Here is a 25,871-nt window from a genome sequence, read left to right as displayed (position 1 = left end):
ATTATATAAATTTAATTTCTATTTAATATCTTAAGTAAAAATATCTAAATAAATAGTTTTGTAGTTATTTTAATGAGGGAGATAAAGTAAATAACTGTAAACAAATTATTATATTTATAAAAATATTCAATGATAGAGTAAAATGGATTAAGTCTTCTAAATTTGAATCTATAAAGCTGTTATTGTATTACCATATGATATGTTTCAGAGTAATAAAAGAATTAAATACGTAATAAAGTTATTATCTGTTAATATTCGATCACTTAATAATATATAAATTAATTACTTTTTTTTATCATTAAAAAAATATAAGCAAGATTGATATAAATCAGCTTAATTCCCATAAATTCTACTCATTTAATCATTATTAATAGTGTTTGTATGTTTGCATATTTATATTTCTTTTGAAGGTTCCTTTATTTATAATTAATTAAATTTTATAATAAAGATACGCAAGTAAATTTTTTAGATACAAAAGTAATAAAAAATGGGATAAGGTAACAAAATTGAAGAATCACTTATTGATCCTTAAAACGAAAATGAATAACCATAAAAGAGCCAAAGAATGATTTTCGATGGATTAACTCCAAAGGTTTATTGGGGTTACTCTGTAGGTCATGTTTTTAACGATCTTTGCGCATCAGCTTGGTTCAAGTAATAATTAATTATTTTTAAATTTAAAAAAGATGAAAGCAAAATGATTATTTATTTTTAAAGAGCTAAAAGAATATTCAAAAATATAAAAAAAATAAAAAAGCCATTGATTGTTGAATTTTATTCATTCATTTCAACTGTTTTTATATATAAATAGCTTCCTGCTCTTTTACTTTTCAAAAGTATTGAAATTTGAAAATAGTTCATACTCAATGTTATTTGGACAGATCTTCGATGCATTAGGTACTCCTTCTGCTGGTATTCTGTCAGATAAATACAATACACGTATTGGAAAGCGTATTCCATGGTATATTTTATCATATATTTTTGTGCTGCTCACATTCGTTCCTATGTGGTGCTACCCAATTTTAAACACCTTTTTGCCTATGGATAATGATAACTTTAGAAATTTTTTCTATATATTCTTCCCCTCTATATTTAATTTTACATGGGCTTTTGGTTATATTGCTCATATTTCACTTGTTCCTTCAATGACTTGTTCTAGAGTTAATAGAGATACTCTCAATGCTCGCAGAAATACTTTTACTTTTATTGCATAAATGCTTTTACTCTTAATTGCTTTACTTTTGTTCTAAATAATTGACACTAGTGAATAGCAATTTTAAGCTTTAGGCCTTATCGTTGCAGTTATTGGCTCTGTTTGCACAGTTATCTTTTTATTAACAGTAAAAGAAGTCCCTCTTACCAAGGCCTGTGATGAAGCTGTTAAAAATATTAAACATGTTTTGAAGCTTAGAGAAGGAGATAAGAGGTAGTCTCTACTTTTAGAAGATGGTGGTAAAACCAAGTAAGAAAAAATCAATTAAGCTTCATCTCATCATGAAAGCGAATAAAGTGTCGTATTGAATTCAAAGACAAAAGAAGTCATAGAAAATTAAATTAAAGGAAGCTAAGAAAATAAAATGAAAAGTGAAGAAGAAAATGATTAAATTGATACAAGTTAAGTAGAAGAGGCAGAAGTTTTCGATAAGTATGGTAATAAAATAGATGATGTTATCTTTAACAAAGATCAATAAGAAGGATATAATAAATTTGAAGACGACGAAGAAGATGAAAATTAATAAAATAATGGCCAAGTAAAAGTTAAAGCATCTGTTCTCAGAGGAAGCAGAGTAGGTTCTTTGTCTGAAAGCATCGTTAATTGGAAGTAAAAATATAAATTTTATTTTTTAAATTTCTCTTTTTTGATATAATTAATTAATTAGTTTAGAAAAATTCATCAATTTAAAAACTGAAATTAATTCTCATATTAAAAATAAATAAATAAATAAATTGCTAGATTTATAATGGAAATAAATTAATAAAACTAAAATAATTTTTAAAATCATCATTATCATCATCATTATAATTAAATAATTAGTTTTATTTCATAGTTAAGTCTTTCACTGTGAGAAATTAAATTGAAAATAAATAGAAAACAAATAAATTCATTTTGTTTGATTCTAAAAAAAATTTGTTAATAGTTTTTAAATACTATCACTTTGATAAAGATAATAAGATTCAAATTTCTCCAAAAAAAATAGGTTTTTATGTGATTAATTTTATTAAAAATTTTGATCTAAAAATAAATTGAAAGATTCCTACTTTTTTTAGGTTATTTTTAATATTAATTTATTGAGAATGCTGCTTAGATCTTTTTTAAAAAAGTAACAAAAATCTTCTTTAATGCAGAAATAATCAGTTATTTTCATTACACTCTTTAGAAAAGGATGTAGTTAAATAAATAAAATTTAACTTAGATTAAATTTAAACATTACATAATCAATTATTCATTTTTTCCTTTCTTTTGATTAAATTAAAATTCATTTTAATGAAATTAATATAATGAGCTAAGAAATTTTCAGACTTATTAATTTAATAAGCATAATTTATTATCAGATTATTAATTAATTTCTTATAAATTAAAGGCAATGGTTCAAGGAAAAGCAATTCTATTAATACGGATTAGTCTTTATGTTAGCTCGTTTGTTCTGCAATGTTGTAACTACAATGATGAACTTTTATTTGTATTATGTTATTTAAATTAATGGAGAGGTATAAGAAGATGATGAAGTTAAAATGACATTTTCTTTGGCCTTGGTTCCTCTTTTGTTGTACATTTCTTCAGTCGGTGCTTCTTCTATTCTTAATTTGCTATATCAAAAAATTGGAAGAAAGAAAACTTACACTTTAGGAGTTGTATTGATGCTTGCTTCTTTGATTCCTATGGGCTTCTTGCAAGCTGATAATTCTTTCTTAAAGAACTTAATTTATCCTTTAGCCTTAGTTGTTGGTGCAGCACAAGCCCTTCAATTAAATACTGCTATTAATTTAATTAGTGAAGTCATTGGTCTTAGAGGTGCTGGAGGTGCTTTTGTGTTTGGTGCTTACAGTTTCCTAGATAAGCTTATGACAGGTATTGTTTTATTTGCTATTACTGAAAGTAGTTATTATAAGAATAACAATCCTACTTTTATCCGTCTTGTTACAGTTGTTATTCCTTGTGCATCTGGCTTGTTAGCTTGGATTCTTATCCTTTTCGGTTAAGCTAAAGACTATGATCCAAAAAACAAAAATGCTAGAATTTCAAGAATGAGTCTTGGTGATGAATTCGTTTAATGAGATATTCATATTATTAAATTAATTTAATAAAATGTTATTAATAAATTGATTTATAAAAAATAAATATTATTTGATGTATATCCAATCAATCTACTTTACTTAATAAATTATAACAAATCATTAAATAATTCTCTACAAATTTGCTATTAAATATGCTTGAAATAAATAAGCAAAATCATCTTTATGCTTTTTTACTTCATAATAATAGAATTTCTATTTATCAATTAGTTTTTTACAGAAAAATTATTTTGGTTGAGAAAAATTATTTATATAATTATTTGCAAAATTTTATTGCAACTTATTAAGCTTGATTAATAAAACAATTAAATAAATTTTTAATTAAAATAAGAATCATTAAATTTATTTTTAAAGAAAACAAAATTAATTGCAAACAAACTACGTCTCATTGATTTATTTATTTATTATTGAAAATATTTAATTCATTTTTATGATTAAATTGATTTATTATTTCAAATAATCAATATGCAAAAACACAAACACTTCTTCTAATAATAAATTGGTTTGAAGAGATTTGCATTCTTAATTAAAAATAATAATTTGAAATTAAATTCTTGATTAAAAAATGCTAATGCTGTTTATCTTTTTTATTTTTATTGAATTATCAGTTAAATTAATTTATCATTTGTAAACAAATATCTTTTTTATACTTATAAGATAATTCTAAATACTTATTTTATTAAATATATTACATATGCAAATATGTTTAAACTATTTATTTATTAACTATCTTTTCAATAATTTATTTTTAAATTAGTAAACTAATTATTTAAAAAAATCAATATGAAAAAACACACTAGATTTTGAATTTTATAACTAGAATAAAATAATTAGCAATTAAATTCTTTGCAAAAAATATTAATACTATTTATTTAATTTTAAGAAAGCTTAATGTATATTTTATACATCAAATTATGTTTATTTTATTAAAGCTCAGAATAATTTGCAATAATATTTTTAAAAAGTAAGCAAATGCTATTTATTTTATATTTAACAATACACCTTATATATTATATTGATGCATATATTTTTGTGTAGAAATATCAAAATATAAGATGGAGGGGACAATTAATTTGCATTATTAAAATTTAGAATCCTTAGCAATTAATTAAATTCTTATAAAAAATGTATTTTTATATTGAAAAATTATAAGATATTTCCAAATACTTATTAAATTAAATATATTACATATGCAAATATATTTATTTATTAACTATCTTTTTTCTAATTTATTTTTAAATTACTAAGCTAATTATTTAAAATAATCAATATGAAAAACACACAAATTCTATCTATTCTTTGAACGAGAGTTTGCATTTTTTAACTTGAATAAAAGAATTAGCAATTAAATTCTTTGCAATAAATATTTATACCATTTATTCTTTTTATTTTTATTTAATTTTAAGACAACTTAATGTATATTTTATACATCAAATTATCATAAAATAAAATGGAGTGTTTACTTTATTAAGCTCAGAATAATTTGTAATAATATTTTTATAAAGCAAGCAAATACTATTTATTTTATATTTAACAATATACTTAATATATAATATTGATGCATATATTTATATGCAGAAATATCAAAATATAAGATGGAGGGAACAATCTGCATTATTAAAGCTTAGAATCATTAGCAATTAGTTAAATTCTTTATAAAAAATGCTAAAGCTATTCTTAATTAATAAAGCAACTTGATGTTTATATACATATCTTTTTTATATTAAAAGATGAGAAGATAATTAAACTTAATCATGTATCCGCAAAATTTTGAAAAAAAATTAAATTTTGAAATTATAAAAAACATCAAAATTAGTTTAATTAATTAGACAATACCAAAAGCAGATCTCTCACAAAAATTTAGAAATTAGAAATTTAAGAATAATAATTAGTTTTAAATAAATAAAATGAATCAAGGTTTTGATTATTTAATAGTATTAACATCAGGTTAAACAAAAGAATTGGAGAGAAACAATTAGGAGGAATAGAAATAGAGCACAAGCAACAATCTTTAAAATTAACTCCAAGAAGATAATGATTCTACTGAGTAGCTTGGAAGGATGATAGAGTTTAATTGGTGCATTTACGATACTAAAAAGTAAATCGTCACTGAATAGTTCTAAAGATTCATCAAGGGAGAAGATTTCTTAGTTAATAATGAGACTCTTACCAAAAATAAAATCACTCTTAGCAAGTTCGATGGTGCATTGCTATTTAGCAAGCTTATTTAGGAGTTTAATGATTACACATATACTAATTTCACACGCTAAAACAAGAGTTTCTGCATAGTCACTTACGGAGATGCTCTCATGACTAGAATCTTACCCAGAGAAGCTTAATTTAATCAAATGAAACTTGCTTCCCACTTTTTCACTTATTTTGACATAAGAAATGAATTCAAAAAGAATTTCTCTCATGCCATATCTATCAAAACACTACATGAAATGTTAACATACACTAATCTCCAAGAAAAACCACTTTTAGACTAATCTATAGGGTAATTTGAAATGAGCAACATAGTAAGATTAGTAAATATGCTTGTAAGAAGCGGATATGTCTTCAATCATCCTGTAATTTAAATTTTTAAAACAACATTTTAAATTTATTAAAATTATATTCTTGACTTGACTTGAAAACAACATAATTGCCCTTCTTGTTTATGATTAGAAAATGATCAATTTTCAAATTCAAATAATATCAAGAAGAGCAGAAATTTATTTCATCAATAATTGCTAATATTTTTTATTTATTATAAATAGAAATTGATCAATAACTCTTATCAAGTTGTGTTAGACAATTAGGACTCTAAGACTAGATATATTCAATCAAGAGAAAAGAAGTCAAAAAATAATTATGTCAGAGGCAGAAGCCCTGAACCATTTAAAAACCTTTCACAATAACATTTTATTCGCATAAGAGGCCTTCCTTACTCTGCAAGAGAACCTGAAATCTACGAATTACTTAAAAATATTAGGATTTATAAAGAGGATATTGCTTTTCTTTATGATAGCGAAGGTAAATTCTCTGGAGAAGCATATGTAAGAGTTTACAGCTAGCTAGATAAACAAGAAGCTTTGTGCTACAATTTAAATAAGGTTGAAGGAAGATTTGTTGAGATTTTCGAAACTACAGAAAATGAATTTAATAGAGCTAAAATTTCTTAATTCCCAGAAAAGAGAAATCAAGATGATGAGCTACCAAATGAAACTCAATTTGATCTCAATAAAATAGTCACTGAAGGAGCAGGAGTAGTAAGAATTAGAGGCTTACCCTACTCTTGTACTGAAGAAGATATTAAAAAATTCTTTAAAGGATTAACTATTTTACAAGGAGGTAAATAAATATACTTTACTCATTTTTTCTTTTTTTTGTTAAAATATTATGTTTGATTTGATTAGGTATTAAGAGAGCTATTCTTGGTGGCAGACCTGGAGGAGAGTGTTTTGTAATATTTTAAAACAAGGATGATGCTCATAAAGCTCTTAATTTTCATATGGAAAAAATTCACAACAGATTTATAGAAGTTTTCTTAGCCACAGTTAAGGAATTCGAAAATTATATGGCACATAACTTTGTTAATTCTGCTCCTGTTTATAGTAAAGATAACATGCCAAATATTCCACAAGAGAAAAGAAAATCAACTCTCATGGTTATGGGAATGCCTTTCAGTGTAACTAAATAAAAGATTTTAGAGTTCTTCAAAGGATTTGACATCAATGAAAGAGAAATACATCTTCTTTGCTCTCATACTGGCAAATTTAGTGGATCAGCTCTCGTTACATTCGAAGACGAGCTTGAAGCCCAAAGAGCTCTAAAAACAAAGAATTTCTCATATATTGAAAATAGATATTTAGAATTATTTGAGTATAAATGAAAGAGTGAGTTAGTGTGAATTTATTTATTTATATAGTTAGTTATAAAGAAGAGTTTAATTCAAAATCTATATTTATAACAATATTTATTTCATAGGTATTTTTTTTAGTAGCAATAATTAGAAACAATAGCATTAAATTATTAAAAGGAAAATTTACATTTCAAGTGGTCAAAATCTTTTAGATATTAAGATAAATAATTTCTTTTTTAATTATTTAAATTTAAAATAAAATAATAATTTTTTTCAAATAAATTAAATTAGAATTTATTGGAAAAAAAGCACTGTTGATGAAATAAGTGTAAAATTAATATGAAAAACTTTATAAATTTTTAAAATTTTCATGTTGGCTTCAATATATTTTAGCTAAAAAAGCAAATCTTTCCGATTAACAAAATAAAAATAATTTTTATGTGTATTTTATTTAGTTGATTAAAATTTCAATCAAATTAATTAATTAAGTAAACAAATAAATGATTTGATTATTCATAAATGTATTACTATTAGCTGATTTACATATTAAATATTATCCTTGATAAAATATAAACAAATTTTAAGAAAAATATTTTTGTTATATTTAAAGTCTTATTAAATATCAATAAGCATTGCAAGATCGTTTTATCCATTTTTATTTCAAATATACATATCATTCAAAAATTAATTTTAGTCCAATTATTTTAAGATTAAGCTGCTAAAAGTGTTTCTTAAATTATAAAAATAAATATTTTATTTATTTATTTATTTCATCATTTTCAAGCTTAGCATTTAAATAAAAATTATTTTAGTTAATAATATATTATTTTTAAATCTTGTTTTTAAATTTTTTGCAAACTGCTAGTCTATTTATGTATTATTAATAAGTTTATCTAATTAAAAAATAACTAATAAATATATGCAAAATAATAAATACTTGATCAACTTATTAATATATGCATCAAAAAATTAAAATATGAAATAATTTACATTTTTAATGATTAATTTCGATTTTTAGAAATATCAGTAATATTTTTAAAATTAATATCCTAATTTTAATTAGAATATCAATCAATAAATAAATTATTTAAATTAAGGAAGGAGAATTATATTTTTTGATTATATGACACTGAGTTTTAATAAAATATATTTAGTTAATTTTTTTGATCTAACTATTTCTCTTTTTACATTAATAATTACTTAATCAGTTGTGATTATCAAAAAAATATCTTATAGACAAACTTTCTATTTATGGTATTTTAAATAAAGGCTTATCATAAATAAATAGCTCAATTACTTTAAATTCAAAAGGAAATTAAATATGGATTTCATATTCTCTAATTTTCATCTTTTTGTATCTTTTTTTATTAAATTAACTTTATTAACCAGCCATTTAACTTTTAAGTTAATCTTAATTCTTATTGTGTTTGCCTTGAAAATAGAAGACTTATTTATTTCAAAAATTTAAATCTTAGGTAATAATAATTTGTTAGATAATAAATATTTGTTTATCTATTTTCAAGATTCTATATAGAGATAATAATAAGCACAGCAAGTAACTCTATTAATTATGCATGCAAATCAATTAGCGATTAATCAAAAACAAACCAATTAATTTATTTATTTGTTAATTTATTAAATGAAATTTTTATTTGTTATTTGGTACTGTATCTAATATGTTTATTTGTTTGTTTTATTACTTGATAATATAAATAGTTGTGCATACATTATTATTTATATGAATTATTTATTGAAAAAACATTTAAATTATAAAATCATAGTAAAAGAAGAGTAGCAAGCGATTTATTGCTTTAACAGAAAAAATATTAATAAATATCACAAAATAAAATAAATAAATAAGATAATAAAATATATTGAGTAGAAATGGGAAAAATAAAGGCCTTTATATATGGACGTTTTGATTCAGGCAAGATTTTACACATTGCATCTAACGAAAGATCTTAAGAAAAGAGCATTATTGAATAGAGCGAGTATGTAATTAAAAAGCTAAAGGAAATAAGGCTTGTTGCAAATGAGAGATAAAAAATTACTTTAGAAAATACAGGAGGTCAATACCAATGGTTTTGCATGTGCGACAGTTAAGATATTATTTATTTGACTATTTGCACTCTCGATTACCCTGAGAGATATGCTTACGAAATGATCTAGGAGTTGAAAAAGCACTTTTTAAAGATAAGCGATAATTATGGTGAAGAGGTAGATACAGTTTTAAAAATGCATGGCAAGAACACTGCTGAAAATCTTTTAATTCATTACAATTCAGACGGAGTTGATAAGTTGAAATAAATCTAGGGTAAAATAGATGCTACTTAGTCAGCCATGAAAGAAAATATTAACATAGCTATTAACAATATGGATCACGCTGACACCGCATTATAAAAAAGTGAAAAAATGTAGCTCTAATCAAAACAGCTTTAAAGTTAAGCAAAAGACTTGGAATCAATTATGAAATGGCGTAATTATAAGCTCAATATTATTTTCTTCTTAATCGTGGTAGGCATTGCTCTCTACATTATCATAGCAATTGTTAAATGAATATTTGGATAAAAATTATAAACCAATAAAAAAATCAATGGACAATTAAACAAAATATAATAGAAAGCTTTATCAACTTAATAAAAAAACTAATTAATTTAAATAATTCATAATTACATTCATTCATTCATACATACATTAAATTTTTAGTATAATAAACAAACAAGCTATTCCATTCCAAACATAATTTTTTAGAGAATCTATCTATCTATTTATTTTTCATTATATATATATATAATTATTATGCTCGTATGTTAGTTAATTCAATATCTTTATCAACAATTAAAACATTTATTTTCCACAAATAGTCTACAAATATTAATTTATCAATTATATTTCTTCTGCAAATATTATTCATTTAAAAACCTAAAAATAGCTTATTATATAAAAATATAGTAATAGCCAAAAGCAATAATAGCTTATAATTAATTATTTGCAGTAGTAGAAATGAATTTTTTAAAAATAATCAAATAATCAAATAAAAGTTTTAAAAAAAAATTACTTTTAATTTGGTGAGATATTTCTAAAATGGATTAATTGAATTCATGTTTGTCTTTAAAAACGTTTTTATTCTTAAAAAATAACAAAGCTAAAAACAGTATTAAATGTTGTAAAAAAAGAAAAAGCGTTTTAAGATGAAAATTTTGATTGAGATTTTCTATAAATTTGTTTTGCTTTAGATTAAAGTATTATTTAAGAAAATCCAATAAGCAAAAAAGCAATCAAAAAGTAAATAGATTGATTGATTAGCAGAAAAATTAATTAACAATTATTTGTTACAATATTAAATGATATATACATATGTTAATAAAATAATATTAATTGATTTTATTTATATCAGCAACATTCTTTTTTAGTTTTTTTTGTATCTGAAACCATTTTTTCTGTTAATTATGGTCCTATCTTTATTCCAAGAGACTATAAATATTTTAAAATAAAACTTATAAGTAAATTAATTTATGAGATCTAAATATTACTTCATTTGTAGCATCTACCTATCTATTTTCTATTTTTTACAAGATATCTTCTGTACTTTTTCTGAAAACCTATAAATTAATAAAAGATTAATGATATCAATATTCATTTTTAGGCTTTAAATTAATCACTACAACTTCTAATTTACCATCTAATAAGTTGGTTTAGAATTATTAGTTAAAAAGATTGACTTTGAGATAAAAAGTAAATTTATTTATTTATTAAAAAATAATTTTAGAAAATTTGAAGTACTCTATTGTCTGTTTTAATTCAAAATTTTATAGTTAAAATAAATATATTTTTGTATTAAAAGGAATAGATTTTAAAATTAATAGAATTAGATTTTAACAGATAAAGTACACTCAAATTAAAATATGTGAAAAAGTAGAAAAAATTTATTTGATTTTAAATTTTCAAGTAGTTATTTTTTAATTTTTATTTTTCTTGCATTCATCCTTTGAATTTTAGACGGCTAAGAATATAAATGGCTTTATATCGATTAAATATATCAATCAATCATTTTATTTATTCTAAGTTCTTTGGATATTGATATAAATAAAGTAATCCTAATGAGTTCAATAACGTAAAAAAATCTTGTGTTGAATGAATGAAAAAATTTTCTTAGGAACTATTTATATTCTAAAATTATTTTTTAAGGGCTAAATCATTACCTGATCAATATTTTATCCCATTTTAGCTGAAGTTTCAACAAATTGAATTTCTTATTTTTGTGCAAATTCGTGTCCTTCGTCATAAGAAACTTGCCTTTTATTTGCAAGATCAATCTTGTTACCAACTAACACTAGAGTAATTTTATCATTTGCATAATTTTGAGTCTCTTCTAACCACTTTTAAATATTTGTGAAGCTTTCACGATTTGTTACATCATAAACGAGGAAAGCACAAATTGAACCTCTATAATATGATCTAGTTATTGACTTAAATGACTCTTATCCAGCCTTTATTTATCAAATAAAAAAATAATTCTTTATGAGCGATATTGAATATTTTTTATAAAAATATCGTTTTACAGTATCCCAAACTTACAATTTGACATTTTTCCCTTTAACTTATATAATTTTAGAACCAAACTCAACTCCTATAGTTGTATCATGCTCAGCCTTAAATTTACCCTCCATAAATTGAAGCAAAATGGCAGACTTTCCAACACCTGAATTAAATAATGAAAGAATATTTGGTTAACTCAAATTTTTGATAAAAAATGATATTTATACTAGAATCTCCTATAATAATATATTTAAACAAATATGAATAGCTCATTTTTCTCTCTTTTTATGATTTAACCTATATATTTTGATATTCTATCTCCCTATTGGCTTTCTTAAATTTTGGTTTCTATAATCTTACTAATTAATGCTTAGGATAGAATTTCTTATTAAATTTTTACTAATATATTAATTTATTTTTCGCTTATCTTTAAATCTTCTTTTAAATTTATTCTAAATCATGAATGACTGCAAATAATAATTTGTTAAGTAAAGTGTTTTTTATATAAAAAATTAATCAATCAAACAAGTTAAAGAAAATGACAAATGGTTCACTAAAATACTGTCTCTATAATTATAAATATTTATCAGATTAGATATTGCCAATCTGATGATTGATTAAGTCTAAAAAGCGAGAATCATTAAAATTATGAGTTCGTTGGACTCATTAAATGCAAAAATATCATAGAAAATTCAACTCTTATTTTTTTATTCTAATTTGTTATAGAATATTTATTAATTCCTTTTAGAAAATTTCTAATTTTATTTAAATTTAATAATTAAATAAACAAAAAAATTATTTTTAAACTTTATAAAAAAAATTAATCTTAAATATAAAAATAAAAAATTCATTATTAATTTTATTTTATATAAGCTCATATGAAAATTTTTAAATTGTACTGTATAAACTATATAAAATAAATATTTCTATTAACACTAATTATATATTAGCAGAATTTAAAATTTCAATTTTTAAAATTAGAAATTTAAAAAAACAAGGATAATAAATTTAAAATATGTACTAAATAATTAGGATAATTCAATATAAAGGATTTTTAATTGATAAGTAACTTAAAGATGTAAAAATATTTTTAATGATTTTCAAGTAGAGAAATATATATATTTTTTACATAAGTAATGAACTATAAAAAATTAGAATATATTCAATTAATTTTAATGTGTAAAGTGATTAGATAACTCAGGATGATTTGTTGTAAAGCTCTTTTGAAATTACATCGATGGATTAAAGATTTTTAATTTAATTTAAAAATATTTATTTACGGGAAGTGGTGAGAATTCAACTTTAAAAATTTTTAGTAATCTTATTAATAAAATAAGTAAGTGCAGAAGAATTTAAAATTAAAAATTTGAAACAAAAGGTGTTCGTTCGAAAAGAGTAAATAATTTTTTTTTTTTGGATAATAAATAACTAAAAGAATACTTATATGTAAATATAAATATTACTTGCTTTAAATTAATATATACAAGAAAATGAGTAGGAAATATTTTTTATTTGTTGGTTTAATAAATTAATTAATTAAATAGAAGTAAGATAATAATTATTATTTATTTATTTTATATTTAATATGATGTAAGATATCTTAATTTTGTGGTTTATTTTAGTATTTTTTATTGCGTAAATAATTTACATTTTTTTATCAAGCTTGCTTTTGTTTACAGTTTTTATATTTTAACCTTTAAATTTGTGAAGTTACTTACTTTACAAGGATTATTATTTCATCACATTTCCTCAAAGAGGTCGTAGTAAATTTAATGATGATTATTAAGCAGGAAAGGCATTTGATATTTTTCGAAAACAATAAATTCAAGAATTGATTTTTTTGGATAGTTGAAGATTTCATCAATATTAATTAATTTTTTTGTTTTGTTACCCTCAATAATGAAATTGATTAATAGCGTTTGATCAAATGAGATTATTGATTCACTTGGATTCATCATATTTTTTAGTAAAAAAATAAAGAATCTGTCTATATCTTTATGTTGGTGACTTAAGGGGTTCATATTCAACTTAATGGTTAAACTTTTGGCTTTGTTTAGAAGACTGAGGCATATTATGTTTAAATTTTCGTTGTCTTTGGGATCTTTCATGCTAGATACAGTGATTTAAGCATGTCTATGATAGGTTTAGATGCAGAAAGAGTTGTTTATGAAGATATAGTACTCTCTAACGTCCTTGTTAATTAGCTGTTCGAAAACATTCAAATCTTCAGGTGATAAAATTTTATTATTTTGATAGTAAACTACTTGTTTAGGTTAGTTTTTAAATTAATTTGGAGAAATATCTTTAAATGAATTAGTTTAAATGGTGATCTACTAGAAAAAATGCATTACTACTTTAGTAGATTTAATCAGCATAATAGGATTTATTATTGAAACCAACGCCACCTATAATTCGAAAGCGCCTTCTGGCATTTTGTCTCTGCCTTAAGAAATTATCAATCCTTATATAGATGCCTAAGCGATACAAAATATGCTTAAAAAGAATAACTTCAAAACGCCGCTAATATGAATTTGGGCCATGGAGAAGTCATTCTTTAAGATAGGCATCAAGTGACAGGTGTTAGATCCTAAGAAAATGTACTCAATAACTCCAATTGTGAAGGGCTCGAACTTGAACCTTGAATCAATGAATGAAAGGAAGGAAAAAAGGACAGTTGTAGAAGGAAGGAAAACTGCTACCCAGGCTAGAGATGCAGCACCAATGTAAATTGTAAAGAGAAGAGACTAGAGAAATTATATAATGAGTTCTATGTTTGTGATAATTTAATCTAATTTAGGTTGTTGGGATTATAGAGAAGATGAAATAAATTTATTTGAATTCAAATGGTTATAGTATATCATCAACACAAAAGAAAGAGAGAAGACAACATAAGAGAAATTGTTGATGCTAGAAGAAAAGTAAAAAAAGCAATATGTTATCAAGTGAATTCTTGCAGCTATAGCTAATCTTTTAATATAAACCCACTATACAGTTGAATAATCATAATTAGTAACGTCATGCTAGCCCTTTTAATTGAATTTGCACTGGTTTGTGAATAGCACCCAGTCAACTTATATAAGTGAAGAAACTATGTTCAAAATGGTTTTAGTAAATGAGTTCTAACCTAAGAACATAGTTTATTAGTATGCCTAGTAGTAATAGTAATTGATCGCAATATTTAATCCAGTTTAAATTGCTGCTACTATACCTAAGCCTAAACTTATAGGATCTTCCAATTGATTCACACTAACGTAAATAATAATTGCTATCCTTAGTAAAAAATCAATTGCTTTAAATAATTTGTAATGAGTAGGTTCATCTACAAACATTTTTTCAAAACAAATTGTTCTCTCAAGGGAGTAGAACTACCTAAGATTATCAATTGTTTAACTTGTATCATCTTAGTTAAAGATCTGGTATTCCGAGTTAACTAATTTCATCGACTTAACTTTTTATTTTTATCTTTTTTTTTTTATTAAATTTTTTTTTAGGTATTTAAATTATTTTTCTAGTAATTATCCCCCTCCTTCTTTTTGAAGATTTCACAAGATAAAAAATTAGTCTATTTGATTTATCAAAAAGATTTATCTATCTATTCGTTTTCTCTAAAAAATTTTTATTTGCTTACAAATTCACGAAAAAAATTAATTACTATACGAATAAGTCTGAGTAATAGCTGATTTCTACTGCTTTGTATTCAAGTTGGTTACACAATCTAAGGTAAGCTTTAACATAATCAAATATATTTATTTTATTCAACAAGAATCTTCCTTCAAAAAGGTGAAAAATTTTAATCCATCATTTTTGTTTGACTTGCGGTTGTTAATTGTAAAAAGTAATCTTTTAAGAAAGCCTGTTTTAATGAAGCAAATTGTGGATTTGAATAATGCAGCCAAAATTAATTACACGAGTAAAATAGCGTTGTAACTAAGCTTATTTTTTTCATTGTAAATTAAGAAGATATCGTCTAATTTACAAAAATTTTCAACCAAAAATTAATTATTTTTACTTTCTATTAAAATTTATAAAAATTTTTAACGCAATTTGACTTCCAAAAAATATCTCGCCACATATTTTTTTTTACATAAAAAATTTTTTTGTAAATGATAAAATTAATATTTTAAATATTGATAATTTTTGTAAGAAAAAAATTGAAAATAATTAAGAAAATGAAAGAAAAAATGTAAGTGAAATATGCATGAAGAATGACAAAAACATAGATAAGGTTGATAGCTTTTATATTGTGCAAATTTGAAAATATGTAGCAAATAATAGAAAGGTGCTTGCTAGTAAGATAAATTAGTAACAAACAATATCAGATAAATTACATTGGCAGTGAAAATTTTAATCAATAAATTACAATTAATAAAGATTTTATGTAAATTAATTAATATCTAATAAATTCTTTTCAGTAGGAGGTGTTATATTAAAATAACATATACTCACAATCATGCTTTGTAAAATAGAGTAGTATTTTTTACTTTTTTTGAAAGTTAACAATAAGAGTCAACAAATATTAATAATATTTCGCATGCTAAAAATAGCTATTAATTTATTTTTATTCAAAAGGAATATTTCATACAAAATTGGTAATAATACTATTAAAAGAATTGCTTAATTTTCAGTTAAAAATTCTTTCTATTTCATTAATTTTGATTTGATTCTTTCTGTCGATTTTTAAAAAATAATATTTCATTGATCATTTTTCTTTTCTTCTATATAAATTCTTTGGTAGGCGCTCCTAATTTATTATAGAATACCTTCAGAAAAAGAATTATTTATTTCCAAAAACAGATTTTATCAAGTAAGTTTCTAGAAAAATATAATTCATCAGCTTAATTATTTTAGCACTTTACTTTATCATAGATTAAAATAAATCTAATTAATATAAATTTTAAGTATTTATTTTACAGAATTTAGAAAATAATTTTGATTTCCTTTATGAAATTGAATTAAAAAATAGCACAAATTTACTAATTTTTGCTCAATGTAAATTGTATAAATTTACTATTACAATTCACTAATTTAGAGATAATTAATTTCCTTAAATATGATTTTGAATATAATCAAATATAAATAATCCGTAATTTTATTAATTTTGGCAATGTCAGTCTTAAACTTTAATATATTTATCAAATTGTATTTTTCAAACTTTCTCATATATTACCAAATTAATTTAATTTCCTCTAATTCCAAACTTTAGTAAGTAAGAAGGGAATAATTAGCAATAAGACTGAATTTATATTATTAATAATTCATTTTAAGTTCATGCTTTGAATAAGAATTTAAAATATCACATTTTTATATCTAAATATATCTTAATTTTTAAATTTTATAAATTATAATAAAAAGTATTATTAAATGATTCTAAATTGTTTTACAATCTCAAAAGAAAAAAATATATCATACAGGGGAAAAAGATTTTAGAAATTTCCGCATTAGAACAAAAGATAGTCAAAATTAATGTATCAAAGTATTTACAAACTCAAACTAAAATTATTTACAATTTATTTTATTCGTAAAGTGATTTTTATTGCAAGTGATATAATAATCCTAATAGATATTGTAACTATTTAGTGTTTAAAGCATAAATCAAACAAGAATTTTAAAAATTTTTGTAAAAATAATTTTGTAAAAAATAAAAAAATAGGTGCTTTTATCAGCCTCAAAAATGAATAATATACAGTATAATAAAAATAATTGGATTAAAATTTTTTTTAGCATTTTAGTTACAATAATAGTAAAACAAAAGCGTTGAAAAATAAATATTATAAATATATATTTTTTTTACAAAATAAATTATAAAAATGATTAATTAATTTAATAAATAAATTATTCTTTTATTCATGGAATAAAGGAGTTAATTATTTTTACTTCTTCCTTTTGAATAGAAGCTATTCTCCACCCAAAATTACTATTTTAATCTTCATTTATACTTTTTTAGATATTCTTTACATTATTCTAAATTATTATTGGCATAGGATCTGGTGTATTTGCTTCTTATTGCTTTTTGTAAATGTATATTGAAGGAAGAGCCAAATCTTAAACTTACTAGATGTTAGATAACTCTAAAATAAATTCAAAATCTTCAAATTATGCTTATTTTACAATGATTAAATCTGTAGTCAACTACTCATTTAAATCCTCATTTTAGCTTTTTATAGTCTAATCATCCAGTATAATATCTTTTTAATTTTATTATTATTCTATTTTTATATGAGAGTTTTTATTTTTATTTGTTTAATTTGCATTGCTTTAAAGTTTATCAGGTATTATCTGAATAAACTCTATCTATTTAATGTTAGTTTTTTCATGATTAGAGTTTTAAATGAAATATTAAACAGAAGTTTTGGCTTTTCTTTGAATTAAAATTGCGTATTTTTCTTATGGCTTAAAGCTCAGTGGGAATTCAAACAAGTTGTATTTATTTACTAGCATACTTTTTACAAGTAAAGCTTGATCTTGCTCAAAACGAGTAAATTAATACTAGCTAGTTTCTAAACTATTGAATTGAGCATAATTAGATTCTAATGAGTTTGTAGCATTATTGTTTGTTATGGTTTTTATGTAAAGTGATCTTGATAGATTATCATTTTAATTGTTATTATTTTTGTTATTTGAGATATTTTAGCAAGCAATTGAAGCGTTATTTTACAAGTTATTTTAATTATCTTCTTAATACTTTTTAAATAATCTCAAGCTAAACAAGCCATAGGGCGAGCTGATTGGAAGAGGTATAGAAAGGGGATTATTGTTTTAAATAAAACCATTAAAAATAATTTAATTAGTATCAATATCTGCTATTTCATAGTTGAACTAAGAAAAAGGAGATTGGGGAATCAGAATTATCACTGCTTGCTGCTTTCTAGTGTAGACAAATGAAACACATGTTTAGATCATGTTTATTTCTCCTTCGTCTGTAATAATCCGAGATTCATCCATTTATTCCATATATTCAAACCATTCCATTTCTTTTGAATAGTCAAAATCAATTATGTCTTACTTTTACTCCCTTTCTTACTCTGACTCATCACTATCATTCTGGTTCTAGAATTATTCTGATGATTACCTGTTTCGATTAGTATTTTTAGAAAGACCAAAGTATTCATTGAAGAGAAGACTTTTCTATATTTAAAGTACTAGCGGTGATGTTTTTTGTAGTACAAATTAATTTTCATCTTCCATGATCTAGCTCTATTACAAAATATCTGATTTTTATTTGATGATTTCATCCATGTGCTAAATACTCTGAGATTAGTTTAATGTAGCTACCATTGATGTATTAAAGTTCTTGCTTTAGTTATTCAATATTGTTTCATGTTGTTGCTAAATCACCATTGATTATTTCTAACTTTTCCAAAAATCAGTTTAAACTTTTTAAGAATTTTAGTGTAACTGAGTCTAAAAATCAGATATTACTTTTCTAATTAAAGGTTATATAAATACAATTAAATTCTTAGAGTCTCTTACTAGAACAACTGGTTCTTTTTTTATCAAAAAATACTCCCCAATTGTGTGTAGCACTTATAGTAAACTAAAAAAATTAATACTTTCCCTTGATTAGTTTATAGTCTTTAGCATATATATGAGATTCTCTGTTATATCATTCATTTTTTCTAACACAGGAATAAACCTAGGCTTTTCGCTGACGTTGTGAAAATCATTTTCTAACTTATAATTTCCACTTTCAAGCATTTTAATTAATAGAGATGATTCTTGGATCAATGGCTCTTCGTCTCCTCCTTTGAATATGTGGTCGTAGAGCTTTCTTAAAAAAGGATGGAACTCGCTATAACTTGGGAGAACGGAGTTGCTGTTAAAAAAGATAGTGTGATAATCTTTGATTCTTCGATAAATCAGCTGTAATCTCTAAAGAGTGTATGTGATTTAATTGTATTTTTCTTCTTTATCTTAGAATGTAGTGATTATTATGTTAATTTACTGTAAGTCTTCTTGTATTTCTTTTTGTTCTTCGTTAAGACTAATGAAAAAAAATCTGTCATTTGTAATTTGATTGAATGCTCTTTCTATTTTCTCTATGAAGAAAGGTATTTTAATGTAAATGATTTCCTTTTTCACAATAAAGCAGAGTAAATTGTAAAAAAGATTCCTTAATAGTTGAATACTCTTAGCATTAAGTGTTAGTTTAGCAAATTCATTATAAGAAGTGACATATGCTTCTAAATCAGGAGTCAAGCACTCTTGGTATGTTTGAATCAAATCCCCTAAAACTTTCAAAAATTAAGGAGTGTATGTGATAAGTTCCTAAGATAATTTAATTTCTTTGATATAAGTTGACAGAACAATATCACTTCCTAGTGTAGAGCATTTATGCTTCTCTGAATCAACAAGTGATATTATATGTCGGTCCATTTCAATAATTTTTCTGAATTTTACAAAATCATCAAATTCATCTAAAACAGGGGGTTTAGATTAAAATATTTCTAATTTGTTGAAGTTACTCTTGACAAGCATGACGACTAATTCATAAATATCTTTTAGATATCTAATTTAAAGATTTATTTTTTCCTTACCCTTTAAATTTATTACTTAAGATGCAAAGGTTTTGTTAAGCTCTGCTTCTTCACCAGATGATTTTGTTGATATTTTTTGGATACTTTGCTATTAAAGAGTGGTTTTATTATTTTTTTATTTGTTTGAAGTGTTTTTTTCAGCACTCATTTCTTTTTTTTGTTAATTCTTTTTCAAATCCCTTTTGTTTTCAGTTTATGTTATTTCTTCTTTTTTTTAATCTTTATCTTTATGTTTTTTCAAGAATTTTCTATTCTATGGGCTTGTTACTGAAACTTAAGATGAAGATCCATTAACCAAAGTATCCTTTTGATTTTATGCTTATTGCTAGGATTATAATAACTAATTTTATGATCCGCTAGTTGAAGATCCTGCAAGAGTTTTTACTTCTCCTATTTGCTAAGTAGATGTGCTATGAAGTTATTTGCTCTTACTAAAAATAGTATTAGAGGTATTAAGACTAGATTTCATCTCAGCAAGTCTATCAATTAAGCTGTTATAATTGTTTTGAAAAACCTCACATTCATCGATAAGTTTTTGAAGTCTCTTTTTATCATGCTATTCATCACAAAGAATAATTTATTTTGGTAATATTTTATGCATTTCATCTATATCATCCTTCATGGTTTTAAATGTTATATTAGCCTTTTAAATATTGATAAAAAAATCTGAAAGAGCTTCGTCTTTTTTGCAGCTTTCAGGTTAATTGTCTTTTAAAATTTCTAATGTTTGGTTGATGAAATCATTGCCTTCTTGAAATACTCAGGCTTAAATATCCAGATGAATTTTCTCGCTCAAAAACTCCTCAAAAGTAGTTATGACTTCCTAAAATATGAGTTTTATATTAACAATTGCTTTTTTTCTTTCCTCTTCATGCTCATACATAAATTTAAAAGCTAGGTCTTTCACAGCCTCAGGAAGTTGCTTTAATATTTTTATTAAACATTAATTTTTTCTTGTTATAATTCAATTTATTTTAGCAAAAAAATTTTTTTTAATGAACAAGAAACAAATTGATTAAAAAAGATCTATAAATTTTTTTAAATTCTCAACAATGACAATCTTTACAAAATTATTATCTGAGTTGATTGATCAAAATATTTTTAAAAATAAGAACTTATAAAAAATTGAAGAATAATTTTATTTACATCTGAGTTAGAAATGGTGCCTAAATGTTCAAATAAAAATTAACTTTAGTTGATTAACTCTAAGTTTGATTTAATCTATACTAACACTAAAGAATTATCTACTTTTCCAATTTGATTAGCAGGATTTTGAGAGAGGAGGCTTTGAAGATCATGCTTCCATTATTTGTATTTCATATAGGTCTCCCAAGCAAATTAACTTTACTCTTAAAGGAGAACAATTTACTTAGATATGTTTGCTGTTTTTGGAAAATAACATTTAAATTCTGCATAAATTTAATAAAAGATAATTTACTAAGAAACTCATCACTTTAAATAGAAGATCTCATTGTTGTGAGAATAAATTAAGTTTGTTCATGAAGCTACTCAAATGAATGTTTTTAGCCATTGTTTTACTGCTCTGGATTAATAAAAAAAGATTCTGTTTCTTAATAAAGCTTAGGTAAAGTGTTGAGCAAATTAATAATATCTAAAGAGTGTTAACACTTTTATACGATTTGTGCAATTGTTTCTTTTTAATCAGTCTTAAAATAGAATAATTGAGCTGATTCACATAACTCTTTGCAATCATCATAGTATTTTTAGGTCTTTATTGGCATTCTTTTTAAAATTTATTGCCTCTGTTGGAAATCACTGTTTTCATTCCAAAAAGATTCTAACTGATTCTTCAAATAAATAACTGAATTATTTATTTTATCTGACCATTTCTAGAAATACTCTATTATTGTGCTTTGCATCATCTTGCTACTTTCATCTTTTTCTGGATCAAATGTTTGCAAATATTTTTCAAAACTTTTTTTGCTAACTAAAACTTTATTTATATCTTAACTATTCTGATTAAAATAACAAAATAAATATTGTTAATTTTACTTAAAAAATAGATATTTTTTAAATTTTAATTTATTTTTACTAATTTTTAAAAGTTGGCTATCAATAATAAAATATTTTTTTCATTTTTTTAAAGTTAAAAAAATATTTTTATTCACTAATTTAATCATAAAATACTCTAGTAAGAATTAAAAAAAACCAAATATATCATTGTATTGATTTGCCAATGTTTTTATTAATTTTTTGATTAAATTAACATATTTTTTCACAATTTAATTTTTTTAATTTTTTTTGAAAGAAAGATCTTAGAATTAAAATTTTAGCTAATAATTTTTATTTTTATTCATAACTAAAAAAGTTTTAAAAAGTATTTCAATAATTTGTGAACATCTAAAAATAATAATAATCTTGAATTAACAATTATTATATTACATATTGTTTGAAAATAGAAAGCAGTTTAACGTTTAGGGATCTTGCTGTTGAATCACTATTTTCTTCAAATAAGTTATTGCTATTTATTGAAATATGTTCTGGGTTTCTCCTATTAATAGATTTATTAATTAGGAAATTATTATTTTTTACAAATAAATTACCTTCTAAACATCTTTTAAAAAGCTTTGTCTGTATTCGAGTTGGGTCTTGTTGAAGAAAATGAATGACTTTATGGAGATGCTGCTCTGGATGGAAATCTTGCTTTTGTTGTAGAAGAGTTTCTTACAGAAGACCTGTTGACGGAATTGCACTATCTTTAATAGTAAACTGCGTTGACTGAAGATCTACCATTTGTTTATAATTCAGAAGGAGTAAATCCTGTTTTAAATGAATCAGAATTGATAGACTATTGAGTGATACTCAAATAATTGTTAGGAGATTTTACTTTTTTAACTGTTTAAATTGGCATACTGCATGATATTTCCTCAAACTACTATGGAGGCTAATCCTATAAAGTCTATATATTACTATTTTCAATATAATCGCTTAGGTTGTTATAATTAGAATTCATACTCTTCCTCTCAATTTTAAACTTTTTTATATTTCTGTTTTATTATTATTGTTATTATTAAACATTATCTCCTCCTCCTACAAGAGAGTTTTTTATAATTTATCTTATGTTATTCTCATTTTTAAGGTATTGTTACTCAAATCTAGGGTTTTATAAAAAATCTATATAAGGTTATTATTTATATGAAATTTATTTATTATTGAATTAGTTGTTATTGTTGCTGTTTCTGCTACTTGTTAAAGAATTAAATGCATTTTGATGGTGATGCTACTGTGTTAATTGGTTTAAAGATTTCTTTTTTTATCCTTCTAGCACTTGGAGTTGTTAAGGCACACACTCTGCCTAAGATGAAGAGGATCTAGTATTTATACGATTAGTAGTGCTGTTAATTTTTTAATTACTACAGTTGTTGCTGTTGAAGTTATCAAGAAGGATTTAGTTTGTTTGTATTTCAGCCAAGTATTTAACCTACTATGGATTCTTAAGTTTACTTTCATCTTTTTGATTATTCTATTAGTTTTATGCTTCCTGTTTTAGTAGCTCATCCTTTGGAGAGCTGTCATTTATAATAGTTTTATCATGTTGTATACTTGAGTTTGTTATCTGAGATTTTGTTTCTGTTGAAACTTCATTTGTTACAAATAATTCTGGATCTAATAAAGATTCTTTTGAATTTGATTAGAGGATTCTTCCTTATTCATCCAATTCAGGTTGAATATAAAAGAGATTATCGTCTTATTAAAAATTAATGTTGTTATTGCATCCATTTAGATAAAATTCATATTCTTTATTTTAATTTATCAAGTTACTGCCTTTTATATTACTGTTTCGGTTAGTATTCGGATTACCTCCTGCAGTGTGATTTACAAAAGTATTATTTTGGTGTGTAGAATTGTAGTTAGATTAAAGGTGGATAGGATGTGCTTCTTTAAAAAAATTAATTATTGAATTATTCTAAGACGAATTTCGGTATTTTTAATTGCTAGCAGCAGCTGGAGTGATTTGATTTTTATTTGTGCTGCAAGTAGTATTTAAATTAATATAAGTTATGTTATGCTGATCATTATCTATGTTTTTTCCGCTATCATTCTGAAATAGCTATTTGGCTATTCTATTTGAATTTTAATAACTGTTCACCTTTTTATTATTATCTTATTGAAAGTATTGCTGGTACCTATGCAATTGATGTTGCTAGTTTACAAACATTATTCCATTTTGATTTTATTCTTTCGCTTAGCTGCTGTTGCTTCTTTTATTTACAGCTCTTGCAGGCGAGTTCTGCACTGATTTATTCAACGTCTATGTTGGGAATTAATTATTGGTATTATCATTTTCATTTTTATTTTTTCGGATTGATGGCAATGGAGAAGCAGCTAAAGACTATCTATTTTTATTTTGCTAAACTTGCACTGTAAAATTTATAACATTTTTCTAGTTGCTGCTGCTACTATTCATTTGTAATCAGTCTATAATAAGAATGAATTTATCTTTAAAAAATAATGAGAATATTATAATAATATAAAATGTAATTGAATATTTTTATATTAGCAAAGCCTATTTATACAAATTAATTAATTAATTTTCAATTCAAAAATTTCTTAGATAATATCAAAAAGTAAATATTTGATAACCTTTCTTCCATTCATTTACTTATTAATTGATAGATATATAGGAATATTGATTTTTACTATATCCATATGCAACAATCAATACACATATTTTTTTAGTTTTTTTAGTTATTTATTTGTTGCTTGTTACCTTTTATTAATTTATTACCTTCTAAAAATTATAAAGCAATATTTATGACCATAATATTTTTTTAACAAATATATAGCCTTAATTATATTCATTCATTTTGTTTCTGACTTATTTATTTTCTGATTTGCATATAACTTATTATTACTAACTACTTATATATCCATAGTATTTTATAACAAATTATATTATATTTCCTAATTGGCTGAAAATTAATCTTCTAAATATTAATTAAGCTCACGTAACAGCTGAAATAAAATTATAAATCATGTTAACTTATTTATTGAAGAAATAATTCTTATAGATAGATCTATAATAAAAATATTTGATCTCTGTCATTATTACTTAAAAAGAAATATTTGATTTCTTAATTTTATCAATAATAATTGGCATTTTATTTTTTTATTTATTTTGATAAGTCTTTTTTGATTAATAAAATATTATATTTTCTTATATGTCTTGGCATATTCAAAAATTCTATATCTAAGGGAATTGGTAAAAATTTAGATCATTTTTTTTAAAATCCTAAAATTTAGTGAAATTAAATTTCAAATTTTTGTTTAAGAAAAAATGCTTTTATTTATAAATTAAATTGTATTTTTTTGCAAAAATTATTATTTATTTTGAATTTTTGTTTTAAAACCACTTAATTAAAATGGTTTTAATGTTAAGATTAATAATAATAATAATAATAATAATAATAAATATTTTAGTGTGTTTGAAATAATTATTTTCTAAAAAATTGCATAAGCTAAGATTTAATAAGAATAGTAATACGTATTTGATATAAATAAAGATGCAATTTTATAGTGTTTGAAATAATTGTATTTAAATTAATTACTATCAAAATTTATATTTTCTCATTATAACTATTAGTAAAAATTACTGTTTTATTACTGAATGTAGCTAGCTAGCTAGCTAACTACACAAA

General features: G+C 23.0%; 7 protein-coding genes across 7 annotated transcripts; 3 read left to right on the top strand and 4 right to left on the bottom strand. All coding sequences in view use genetic code 6, as the record gives it.

Annotated features, from left to right (window-relative positions):
* Positions 1-487: 487 nt before the first annotated feature.
* Positions 488-3,276, top strand: TTHERM_00245210 (MFS transporter; the record flags this gene model as incomplete). Its single annotated transcript, XM_001023751.1, has 3 exons — positions 488-654; positions 812-1,822; positions 2,583-3,276. 3 exons carry the CDS (start codon positions 488-490, stop codon positions 3,274-3,276), a joined length of 1,872 nt encoding a protein of 623 aa, XP_001023751.1.
* A 1,925-nt stretch (positions 3,277-5,201) lies between these two features.
* Positions 5,202-7,168, top strand: TTHERM_00245200 (RNA recognition motif 1 in heterogeneous nuclear ribonucleoprotein hnRNP protein; the record flags this gene model as incomplete). Its single annotated transcript, XM_001023750.3, has 3 exons — positions 5,202-5,864; positions 6,054-6,627; positions 6,693-7,168. 3 exons carry the CDS (start codon positions 5,202-5,204, stop codon positions 7,166-7,168), a joined length of 1,713 nt encoding a protein of 570 aa, XP_001023750.1.
* A 1,854-nt stretch (positions 7,169-9,022) lies between these two features.
* On the top strand, positions 9,023-9,694 carry TTHERM_00245190 (synaptobrevin; the record flags this gene model as incomplete). The annotated part of the gene is made up of 1 exon (XM_001023749.3): positions 9,023-9,694. The coding sequence occupies one exon, from the start codon at positions 9,023-9,025 to the stop codon at positions 9,692-9,694; it is 672 nt and encodes a 223-aa protein (XP_001023749.1).
* Positions 9,695-10,531: 837 nt separating this feature from the next.
* Positions 10,532-11,950, bottom strand: TTHERM_00245180 (small guanosine triphosphatase family Ras-related in brain (Rab) family protein; the record flags this gene model as incomplete). Its single annotated transcript, XM_001023748.3, has 5 exons — positions 10,532-10,612; positions 10,672-10,740; positions 11,341-11,628; positions 11,701-11,840; positions 11,905-11,950. 5 exons carry the CDS (start codon positions 11,948-11,950, stop codon positions 10,532-10,534), a joined length of 624 nt encoding a protein of 207 aa, XP_001023748.1.
* A 1,466-nt stretch (positions 11,951-13,416) lies between these two features.
* On the bottom strand, positions 13,417-15,117 carry TTHERM_00245170 (transmembrane protein, putative; the record flags this gene model as incomplete). The annotated part of the gene is made up of 1 exon (XM_001023747.2): positions 13,417-15,117. One exon carries the CDS (start codon positions 15,115-15,117, stop codon positions 13,417-13,419), a length of 1,701 nt encoding a protein of 566 aa, XP_001023747.2.
* A 2,404-nt stretch (positions 15,118-17,521) lies between these two features.
* Positions 17,522-20,833, bottom strand: TTHERM_00245160 (hypothetical protein; the record flags this gene model as incomplete). Its single annotated transcript, XM_001023746.2, has 1 exon — positions 17,522-20,833. The coding sequence occupies one exon, from the start codon at positions 20,831-20,833 to the stop codon at positions 17,522-17,524; it is 3,312 nt and encodes a 1,103-aa protein (XP_001023746.2).
* A 138-nt stretch (positions 20,834-20,971) lies between these two features.
* On the bottom strand, positions 20,972-24,640 carry TTHERM_000245159 (hypothetical protein; the record flags this gene model as incomplete). The annotated part of the gene is made up of 5 exons (XM_012799926.1): positions 20,972-21,133; positions 21,358-21,593; positions 21,650-22,187; positions 22,615-22,723; positions 22,776-24,640. 5 exons carry the CDS (start codon positions 24,638-24,640, stop codon positions 20,972-20,974), a joined length of 2,910 nt encoding a protein of 969 aa, XP_012655380.1.
* Positions 24,641-25,871: the final 1,231 nt, after the last annotated feature.

This window comes from Tetrahymena thermophila (genome assembly GCF_000189635.1).
Source record: "Tetrahymena thermophila SB210 genomic scaffold scf_8254406, whole genome shotgun sequence".
In the NCBI taxonomy this organism is placed as follows: domain Eukaryota; phylum Ciliophora; class Oligohymenophorea; order Hymenostomatida; family Tetrahymenidae; genus Tetrahymena; species Tetrahymena thermophila.
This window is presented reverse-complemented; position numbering and strand designations above follow the sequence as displayed.